The sequence below is a fragment of the Coenobita brevimanus genome, chromosome 71, assembly GCF_032717465.1.
Source record: "Coenobita brevimanus isolate Jiangsu-jjx chromosome 71, ASM3271746v2, whole genome shotgun sequence".
NCBI classification, from domain to species: domain Eukaryota; kingdom Metazoa; phylum Arthropoda; class Malacostraca; order Decapoda; family Coenobitidae; genus Coenobita; species Coenobita brevimanus.
Window position 1 is genome coordinate 5,846,184 of NC_137024.1, and position 11,402 is coordinate 5,857,585.

At 43.6% G+C, this 11,402-nt stretch overlaps 1 protein-coding gene across 1 annotated transcript in view; it reads right to left on the reverse strand.

Annotated features, from left to right (window-relative positions):
• The window catches only part of LOC145406644 (DBH-like monooxygenase protein 1), a 48,822-nt gene extending 38,844 nt beyond the window's left edge, over nucleotides 1-9,978 (reverse strand). The window contains exons 1-4 of the mRNA XM_080277726.1: nucleotides 9,766-9,978; nucleotides 5,812-6,084; nucleotides 5,052-5,140; nucleotides 3,551-3,713 (exon numbers count right to left, since the gene is read on the reverse strand). Coding sequence (XP_080133852.1) covers nucleotides 3,551-3,713; nucleotides 5,052-5,140; nucleotides 5,812-6,084; nucleotides 9,766-9,936 — 696 coding nt within the window. The 5' untranslated portion in view covers nucleotides 9,937-9,978. The remainder of the gene's footprint in view (nucleotides 1-3,550; nucleotides 3,714-5,051; nucleotides 5,141-5,811; nucleotides 6,085-9,765) is intronic.
• Between the last annotated feature and the right edge of the window lie 1,424 nt (nucleotides 9,979-11,402).

The window sequence follows — 11,402 nt, forward strand, 5'->3', positions numbered from 1 at the left end:
CTGTGCCCATTAACACCCATTCAGAAGTATTCACATTTACTTATATTCATTCTCGTCATTTCCAGTAATTTAGATAAGTCTGGGCACAAGCAGATTAAGTTATGTTCTTTAACCCGTGGCGTCCCGTCGACGTTCTTTAACGTCCACACGTTTTGTCACTGCCAATCCCGTCGACGTACATCAATGTGAATCAATTGCAAGATCTCTAATTTGCACAATTTTCAATTTTCGCGAGTGATTTTTGGTACGTATACACGTGACACCTTCCTCTACAAGATGCCGGGCAGGGACATTGCCTTACCCAGCATGACCTCCTCCCCCCCCCTGCATGCCATTGTCTCAGCAATTCACCTGTTATCAGTGACCTGGCCAGTAAAGCCATGTCATGCCACGATACGAAATTCAGGGCCAGAGTGATTCCCCAATCAATGACAATGTGGAGGACAAACTTTACATAGCATTAGAGGAAGAAACAGTTAGAAATGATAATCAGGTAATGTGGCAAAAAAAGGTCAGGTATTAGTGAGTGAAACAATGCTTATAATGCCTATATTACTGCTTGAAAACCAATATACTCTTGTACTACATATAAATTAGTACCAAGTAAATAAATAAATACCGTTTATGAGTGGTGTGAAATAGTTATCCTCCCATAGAACTCGTTTTCTTTGGTGCCAGCCTGTTAGAAAATCCAGTAAGCTAAGGAGGTACTTCTACCTGTATCGAGTATTTTAAACTTCAGGTGAGCAATTTCTCTATGAATTTTCGATGTTTCTCACCAAAAGCGGAGGTTTGAGCCAAAAAAAAAAAAAAATCCAAAAATGGTCGGGATTGGAGGGAGTCAGTGGTGGAAAAGTGGTCGGGACAGGGCGGGTTAAGGTTACGTCAGGTCAAGTGCGTAATCAGTTCAGGTTAAATATATGCAGCGATGGGATTTTTATTATAATTAGCATGACTTACGACAAGACCTCTGTTTATAATTCTGTCTGACAAGGAGAGTATGTTTTCACCCCTGTTTGTTTGTTTCTTCATCTGTTAGCAGGATTACTCAAAAACTAGAAGAGATGTATGGACCAAATTTGGTGGGTAGATAGCCCATGTCCCAGGAAACAATTGATTAACTTTTGGGATCAACCCGGATCGTATTACACATTCTGGATCAGGAAAACAGTTTTTAACAAACCCAAATCAGTGACGAGAAAACCTAACACGTTATGAAGAGTGATTTTGAAATTACGTTGCCCATGTCGGAGAGATGCGCCCCACTGAGTGCTCCTCTAGATAACTTTTGGTCAGTTGAGGTTACTCAGTGTTTATCAAACCCAATCACTGATCAGAACCTTATAAAGTCCCGTTCATATTAGACTTTCCAAGTTCTTCTTTTTTTTTGCTTGCACTGTTATAAGCAGAATGAGCCTATATAAGCGCAGTGTGTGTGACTGCCTTCTTGTTGTATATCCCAAGAGAAAGTGTTTTGTTATGTTTCCCAAAAGAATGTTCTTTTCTGTGTCTTTTTGGTGTTACTTTTGTTGTTCTTACCACCACATGTTGTCACGGTCTCGTAACTTTATTTTTGGGATGATTGCGAGCGAGGGCAAAGCCCTAGCGAGTCTTTCGTCATGTAGTGGCATTTTCTCACATATGAGCGGCCCGACCAGGCCCGACCGTAACGCTTTTCAGAGGCTTTTATCTCAGCAACCACAGGGCCGATCACTGTGTGGTTTGCACCACCTGATAGCCCAATTCTTTAAGATTTGTTTTTGACAGATTTCATCACATCCCGGCGGTGCACGTGACACGCGCCAAGTGCAGCATGTCAAAAATCTTCAAAAGAGGGCCACAGGGCAGACAGTTTGTCATAAAGGCATGAAACTTAGTAAGTAGATAGCCATCACTATACTCTAGGCAACCTTGGGGTGTATGGCTACATTTCAATTAATGCTTTTGGATTTAAATGCTCGTACCTCGCCGATAAAAGCGTTTTACTGGTTGTTTGAATATACAGCATCTGGACCTGGTATCTCGAGACATTTTTTATATTTTCGATTTGGACCCTAAAACATATTTTATATCACCCAAACTGTAAAAAGACGGATACAGAACCACCGAACAACTAGCGTGATATCGTCAGACACCAAAACACCCATCCCAGTAAAAGGACGTTCCCAAAGATAAGGTCCGAGGGCCTTTGCGCGACTGAGCCGGGATGTGAGTTTCTCAGTCCGTTCGTTCGTCTGCGCTCTACAGGCCGCAGTTATGGACTGGTTTAGGCGATTGAGGTGTCGAATGAATCCTCTCCATCTGACGGTGTGTGCTTGTTGGAGTGGTGAACAAGCCCAAAGTAGATAACCAAAAACGTCTTTATCATCGGTAAAGGAGTTCATAATTTATCGTTCGTTCGTTCGTTCGTTGAAAGATTCCCTGCACATATAGTGCAGGCCGGGCCATACGTTAGCCCGGTCAGTGGTGTATGGGCTGATTAAAAAAAAACAGTAAGTGGGGAGGACAGGACCTGGGGATTGACCAGCACACACGTCCTGTCTCCTGACTGGCTTTGTGGTGTGTGTGCATAATTTATGTCCTCATCACAACTTTAATACAACTCACTGCAGACTGGAAATTTGCAAAAACTTTAAATACACTCCTGTGTCGCTGCCACAATAAATGGTGGAAGCACTCAGGCAGATAGGGTGGGAGGTAGAGGGGCAGGTAGGAGGGGAGCTAGGTAGGCAGGTTGGGAGTAGGGGGAGGGGGGTTGGTAGGTAAGTAGGTAGGCAAGGAGGTAGAGTGGGAAGCAGACAGGGAGGTAGGTAGGTATACAGGCTGATAGGGATGAAAGGAGGTAGAAAGGGAGGCAGGCAAAGGGGTAAGGTAAGTACAAGTTATCCTTTATATGGTGAAGGAATAATTTGCACCTTAGTACCATAGTGTAACAAAATGGCTGCATAACCCGAGATTAACTGTACACGGCAAGGATCATACGAGACTGGCTTCGAGACTCTGTCGTGTCAAAACGCAGCTATTATCATATTTTCGAACGGGTTACGGTACAGGTGAGTTTAGTTTGAATATGCCTCCTACTCGGTTTGCTCTGTGATTTTCTTCACGTGAAAATCAAACCTTGGGATATATCATGAATTTTCTTACAAATGTTGCCTCTGTTTTCGTCATTAATATTTATTTATTTATTTATTTATTTATTTATATAATTTTGTTTGATGTTTAATTAGTCATGCACTCGCTCATGTATTTACTGAATGGTAGGAGTTACGAAACGGTGGGACTAGGTAAACAGGATTAGCTGGGATGAAGGAGTACAACCTGCAAATGTGGGAATTGTGTACATGAGGTAACGGTAGTGAGGTAAAGGTTTAAATCAAAGTTTTCACTCAGAAGTAGAGGAAAAACAGGAAGAACATGACAGTAAGAATACATTGCTCTCAGATACCTTCCTCTTCATGTATTTTTGTGCACTGATTCTATAGCTGACTGAGACACGGGCCTCTGTTGTCATGTGTTCCAGTAGTGTCTATACAGCGACAGGACTCACCCCAATGTAATGGTGTTTCTTTTGCCACTTTGGTATCTTCTCAACGTGGCACCAGTAGAATGTGTCCTGCGTGTGTGGCAAAGTGGCAGTCTGACTCACCCGCCACACCTGCGCATCCTTTGGCACCTTCTCCATGTGGAATGGCATCAACACAAAGGCGAACCTGATGGAAGTTAAAGGTTTATGTGGGTTCACAGAGGCAGGCAGGGTACATAGGCAAAAGACAAGATAGAAAATTAATATACAAAGCATACACTTGAAAATAATATGAAGGAAGTTCGCAAAAATATGTGGACAGAGCAACAACTATTAGTGTCAAAGACTCATGGCAGCAATGTATATAAACTGGTAAGACACAAGCAACTGCATACCATTATAGTAAAACAAATTTCTCTAGCTCATTAGACCAATTAACACCGATCTAAACTGTCGGGACCTCTCTAGATGTTTGCGAAAATGGACTGAGACCAGCCCCCTCCTGATTGCTGCGCCACTTCACTAGGAGGACTGAGTGGAAGTAGCAGTGAAGCAATTAACTGAGTTATGTATATAAATAAATGAACGATAATATGTCAGCTGAATCATCAATGTCGGAGTTATTACAAATCAATGTCGGAGTTATTACAAATGCAATTGCTTCTACTTCATATAAAGGAAAAGAAGATGCGATAGCTAAGTCTGTTCACCATCATTCATAATAATGGGATTCGTACCACATTCCATTAGTGCAAGAATGAAATATAATTGCCTTAAACCAAGTTAGTGTTCTCCTCCTTGGGGAATTATTACTGGGGAATATTTGCTACTGCCGTCTTTACTTTTTATATTCTTTTGAGATCAACAAATTTTGTGCTTTTCTTCAGAGGTATTTTTTCCACCAGTTTAGGCAAAAATGAATGACTTCAGTTTAGGCTTTAGTGATAATTAATTTCATTAAGAATCTACACTGTATCACCTTCCCCCATTCGTAGTGGCCGCCAGTTATGTGAAATCCGCTTTTTGTAACAATTATCTTTTGAGTACATTCGCGGTCTTCGTGCCATCAGCTATTTACCTCCGACCAAAAGCTGTCCTGTTCGCTTTATGCTAATGTGCAGCACTGTGTACAAGGAGCAGTCAAAAATTATACAGTTCGTCAGTTTTGCCCGGGAGACGGAACTTTTAGACCAGTCTGGTCAGGTTGAACTGCCTCGCCAGAGCTGTCAAGGAACTGACCCAGTCTGTCTGGACTGGCATTGAAAATGCCCAATGCTTTGTTTACTCTAACTTGGCCCACATTTTCTTCCTTCTGAAGTTAGTTTTACGTAGCTCAGTGGCAAAAATATTTAATGCTACCGTTCTACATCACTTCCATAGCATTTCTCTGTGGCAGGCATCATATTCCAGTGCTAATGTTTTCCTACAGTTCGGAATTCATGTTGGAGATATGGAAAGTTCAAGTAAAGATAGTGTAACTCGAGTATACTAGCTGGCCAAGTGACAAGTGACATCAGTGACGTACTTGTTTCCCCGATGAGGACCGTGGTAGGAAGGGTTTTCGTCACTGGGGTCGCTGTCTCCCCACGCGTACAGCAGCCGCACAGTCTCATTCTGTCGTAGAAAATTTGGCACACAGCATTTAGTCCCTTCAATCCACTTATATCTTCCTCTGTTTTTATTCTTGCTAGATTATTTTATGCAGATTAAGAGGGATTTTCTAACTAATGGGGTTATATATTGCCATCATTAAATCTTTCACGTCAAGTGGTTTCCCCTAAAATCGTTTGGTGGTAGGAATAAACAAAATTAAGAAACTTTAAGCAACTTGCCAAAAAATGCATGGCCCTATTCAGAGCAAAATCTCACACTCACAGGCAACACAGAAACACAACTAGGAAGGTCAGACAGAGTGTCACACAAACAAGTTTACTGCCAGTAACACCTCTTGGTAATTTTTAAGGAAATATTTGAACACACACATTCACAGCCACAAGCAACTTATAAAAGTTACCACCATCATCGAGTTAACTGAGAAAATCTGCCATAAAACTGCTCCTGTGGCGCCTCCTTAAGTCTATAGGTGACACATGTACAGTTTATAACGATACACCTCAACTATACAATATAATTTCACACTGTTCGACATTCACACAGTAGAGACAGCAACACAACATGTCAAGTGTGCTCGACTTTGTACTGATGTTCGCCCAGGTAAATCGGTCTGGTATCTCCTTATCGTGGGCCTACTCAGTCCCTTCCAACAACTTCAATTACACACTAACCGTAAGGACGTAGTCGTGCGGGTCACAGGTGTTGATGTCCCTGGCCACAACAAGGATGGTGTGCGTGTCGTTCTCGCGTGCATGCAGCTGCCGCCAATCAGCGTGGTCGTCGAGGGGCGGTGTGAGTTCACCCACGCCGTGGCGGTCCTGCAGGAACAGTCGTCCGTCCTTCACCCAGGCGGTGATCATGTCCCCGCCAGTCATCCCGCCATTAGACGAGAACCCGAACCCCAGCCAGCCACGGGTGCGAGCATGGATCTCCCACACCACCTCCTGTAGAGGATAGAAACACTTAACAGTACCAAAAAGCATCAAACTGACTCAGCAACATTGTCAAGGAGAACGTAACACGTCAGTCATTATGCCGCAGGACAAGAAGAAGAACCCCAGCCAGCCACAGAGTTAGATCTCCCACAGCATACCCCCTGTAGAGAGAGACTGACACAGCAAAAACTGGTTTGTCTGCCTTAACCATTCGAGTGTTGGGGATGAACAAAATCGTTAGGTGTTATCCTTCTTTGATTCTCTGGCGTACCAAGAGCGAAGAAAAGGTCATTCAAGATGGTTTTTGAAGTACTTGCTAGGATTTTTCTCCCAGTTGAACAAAATCGTCTGCTGTTAGGCTCAATATAATGCTTATGTTACTCAACTTCAGGGAAAGTATGATTCTGTAAGCAAGCCCTTAATTTCCACGGTCACTTCTGGAATACCCGAAATTGTCCGATGTGATCAGCCTCCATCCCACATTACAGAGTGTGGTCAGCATCGTTACAGAAAGTTCAGATATGCTCTATCATCACATACTTCAAAAATTACCGTCAAAAATTGAGGACTTTTCCACAGTTTTGCCTTCATAGTTCTGATACTGCTGTCTCGAGACCACAATATCAGAGCTACGTTGTTGTTCTTGCTCAACCCTGGTCCGTCTGTTCGAGCAGACCGGTCGACTACAGGTAAGGCTTGCCCCCTATGGGGTTGTCCCATAACTTTTCTCCACCGTTGATGTTGTGTCAACGTCTTAGTGTAGCATGTGCTGAAGTGGTGCATTATGTGTGTTATGTTGTGTGGGCATATTCCACATGAAGGGTACGTGTCATCTGTGATTCTACCCAACCCATATCTAACCTAGTAGTTAAAAAGGGCTGGCTTATGTTAGTCAAAGAGTGCTGGATTATGTTAGTTAAAGAGGGCTGAGTTATGTTAAAGTGGGCTGGGTTATGTTAGTTAAAGAGGGCTGGGTTATGTTAGTTAAAGAGGGCTGGATTATATTAGTTAAAGAGGGCTGGGTTATGTTAGTTAAAGAGGGCTGGGTCATGTTAGTTAAAGAGGGCTGGGTTATGCTAGTTAAAGAGGACTGGGTTTTGTTAAAGAAGGCTGGGTTATGTTAGTTAAAGAGGGCTGGGTTATGTTAGTTAAAGAGGGCTGGGTTATGTGGGCTGGGTTATGTTAGTTAAAGAGGGCTGGGTTATGTTAAAGAGGGCTGGGTTATGTTAGTTAAAGAGGGCTGGGTTATGTTAGTTAAAGAGGGCTGGGTTATGTTAAAGAGGGCTGGGTTAGGTTAGTTAAAGAGGGCTGGGTTATGTTAAAGAGGGCTGGGTTAGGTTAGTTAAAGAGGGCTGGGTTATGTTAAAGAGGGCTGGGTTAGGTTAGTTAAAGAGGGCTGGGTTATGTTAAAGAGGGCTGGGTTAGGTTAGTTAAAGAGGGCTGGGTTATGTTAAAGTGGGCTGGGTTATGTTAGTTAAAGAGGGCTGGGTTATGTTAAAGAGGGCTGGGTTATGCTAGTTAAAGAGGGCTGGGTTATGTTAGTTAAAGAGGGCTGGGTTATGCTAGTTAAAGAGGGCTGGGTTATGCTAGTTAAAGAGGACTGGGTTATGTTAAAGAGGGCTGGGTTTTGTTAAATAGGGCTGGGTTATGTTAGTTAAAGAGGGCTGGGTTATGTTAAAGAGGGCTGGGTTATGTTAGTTAAAGAGGGCTGGGTTATGTTAGTTAAAGAGGGCTTTGTTATGTTAAAGAGGGCTGGGTTAGGTTAGTTAAAGAGGGCTGGGTTATGTTAAAGAGGGCTGGGTTAGGTTAGTTAAAGAGGGCTGGGTTATGTTAAAGTGGGCTGGGTTATGTTAGTTAAAGAGGGCTGGGTTATGCTAGTTAAAGAGGGCTGGGTTATGTTAGTTAAAGAGGGCTGGGTTATGCTAGTTAAAGAGGGCTGGGTTATGCTAGTTAAAGAGGACTGGGTTATGTTAAAGAGGGCTGGGTTTTGTTAAATAGGGCTGGGTTATGTTAGTTAAAGAGGGCTGGGTTATGTGGGCTGGGTTATGTTAGTTAAAGAGGGCTGGGTTATGTTAAAGAGGGCTGGGTTATGTTAGTTAAAGAGGGCTGGGTTATGTTAAAGAGGGCTGGGTTATGTTAGTTAAAGAGGGCTGGGTTATGTTAAAGAGGGCTGGGTTAGGTTAGTTAAAGAGGGCTGGGTTAGGTTAGTTAAAGAGGGCTGGGTTAGGTTAGTTAAAGAGGGCTGGGTTAGGTTAGTTAAAGAGGGCTGGGTTATGTTAAAGAGGGCTGGGTTATGTTAAAGAGAGCTGGGTTTTGTTAAAGAGGGCTGGGTTTTGTTAAAGAGGGCTGGGTTATGTTAAAGAGGGCTGGGTTATGTTAAAGAGGGCTGGGTTATGTTAAAGAGAGCTGGGTTATGTTAAAGAGGGCTGGGTTATGTTAAAGAGGGCTGGGTTATGTTAAAGAGGGCTGGGTTATGTTAAAGAGGGCTGGGTTTTGTTAAAGAGGGCTGGGTTATGTTAAAGAGGGCTGGGTTATGTTAAAGAGGGCTGGGTTATGTTAAAGAGGGCTGGGTTATGTTAAAGAGGGCTGGGTTTTGTTAAAGAGGGCTGGATTTTGTTAAAGAGGGCTGGGTTATGTTCTGATCTAACCTTAGCCAAAAGAACTCGATCACATCAGCTGAAGTGCACCTCCGATGGGTGGACGTCAGGATGCGGGGCGTTCTGATCAAGGTCCCTGGGGTCTCTCTCTCTCTCTCTCTCTCTCTCTCTCTCTCACACACACACACACACACACACACACACACACACACACACACACACACACACACAGCAGAAAACAGGTCCATAAGAGGTTTTGTTTTTTTTTCCCCATGGCGAGAAAACAGATGCATGAGGGAAAATAGCTGCAAGAGGAAAACAGATCCATTGTCGAAAAATTTGGTCCATGGAGAAAATGGGTTCATGGAGGAATAGGTCCATGGTGTAAATAGATTCATAGGGAAGGTGCAGAGGGAAAATGGGCTTATGGTGAAAATAGGTCCATGTGGAAAACAATATGTTTATGAAGGAAAATTGATCAATAGGGAAAATAAGCTAATGAGGGAAAATACGTCCATGGCAAAAAATAAGTCCATGGGGAAAATTGGTCAATGGGAGAACAGACCCTGGAGGAAAAATAGGCGAGTGGAGACTGCCCCCTAGGGGGTGTAGTTGGAGACAGGCTTATGTGCTAATAATCTTGACACAACATCAATGTTACTATTCGCATGTTGTGCTACAGGCAGTGTAAAAGGTAAAGCAAGGCTTACTGCAGTAATACGTATGAACCAAAAAAGACATTACATAATTGTAACAAAAGAGATGCAGTCATCACTGTCGTCATCCTGACCTATTTTTTTCACCTACTGTAAGGATGGAGTGAAGTAGGATGCAGAAAACAATGCAAGGGAAAGTAGGAAAGTGGGAGAACTGTTAACTGCATACCTAGTAAACTGGGACTCGGATACAGGCATTGTGAATCAAGACTATATTTAGCGTCTCTAGGGTAAGCTGGGTACCCAGTCAGTTTCACGAAGCGAATTTGTTACACACAGCTGCTTGGGGAAGGTATAATATTCAGAATAAATCACTGAGAAAAAGATGCTTCTAAGCCTCCTATGTAATTCCGACAATGACCTCTTGGCCCACACACCTGTTTGTTAAGGTCCGGTGTCCAGAACACTGTAAAAACGCCGTCAGGATCCAGCACGGCCTGGTGTGTGTGGGCGGGGTGGTGGTGGGCGGGCAGGGCAGACAACTGCACTTCGGCTGCCACGTCAAGTTTGGGTCTGTCGTGTCTGTCCGCCTCACTGATGCCAGTCATAACAGCCGCCACCGCCACCACCTGCCACAGCAGCCCCGTCAGATCCATACCTGCAACACTGGGGAGGGACAAGAAAAAGGTTTTGAATAACACCTATAGACCACATGAGGATCGTTAAATTCTTCAGTCTATTAACGAAGTTTTTATTCACGCTAACTTCAGACAAATAAATTTAGCGCTTATCTTTCACTCACGGAGTAGACTGTAGCACCAGTCGAGCAGGGCAGTACTCCCAAGGTGGATGGAAAGCTGATGACAGGGAGAGCTGGAGTTCCCGTTTCATCAGCGCTCGGGACTAGTTCCTGACCATCCCCCTTTGCTGAACTTTTTCAGTGTTTCAGTAACACACACAGTAGGCCAGCATGCTCTCCAGTACAAGTTTCTCTAACTATCAACGCCAAACTACATGCCCATTACACTACACTTCCTTTTCAAAGAAAAAAAAAATGGCATCTAATAATCAATCCTCAGAGACCCCAGAGGGGGGAACCATAAATGTCCCCACCATCCGCCCCTCTCCCGGTGACGACTTAACGAGCTGTCTGGAACCACTGTCTGACTCACTTCTTCATTTCAGCAACATTCGTGGCCTTCCCTCTAACTTTCTTTCTGTTGAGCACCACCTCTCCTCCTCTAAACCTCACCTTCTTTTCTTAACTGAGACTCAGCTGTCTGAGGCACCTGACAGAAACTCTTTTCTGTATACTCCTACTTTCTCTATATTCATTTCAAAGCCAAAGGTGTCTGTTGTGTATATGTACGCAACAACTTATCTTGCTCTCGTGTTTCTGAACGTGATTCCTTTGAATACTGTACTTTCTGGCTTCGGCTTTCATGTCAATCTCTGACTAAACATATCTGTGCTGTTTACTGATCCCGTAATTCTACTGACTGTGAAAAATTCTTCGATTATCTTACTTCTGCGATGGAACACATCCTATCCGGTTCTCCTTTCTCCGAAATCTCTATTCTAGGATATTTCAATGTTCACCACCACCTTCGGCTCTCCTCTCCTTTCACTGATCCACCTAGTGAACAAGCCTACATCTTTTCTCTCATTAATGACCTAGTGCAGCTTGTACAGCACCCTACCCGTATCCCTGACTGCCTGAAAGAGAGTTCCAACATACTTGACTCTGACCTCGTCCTTACAACTAATCCTTCTGCTTACGCTGTTAATATTTCCTCTCCGTTGGGCTCCTCCGATCACACCCTCATTACCTTAACCTGTCCTATCGCTCCAGTACGGCCTGTGACCCTCCAAAGAAACGTTGGTTGTGACACTTTGGAGCTGCTGATTGGGAGCCCCTAAGGCAATACTGCTTTGATTTTCCCTGGAACGATTATTGTGTCCATGACTGGGAGCCAACTGAGTGTGCCATGCTTATTACAGAGGTTATTCTCTTGGGCATGGAAGCATACATTCCTTTCTCATATCCTTTGACTAATCCAAAAAAAGCCTTGGT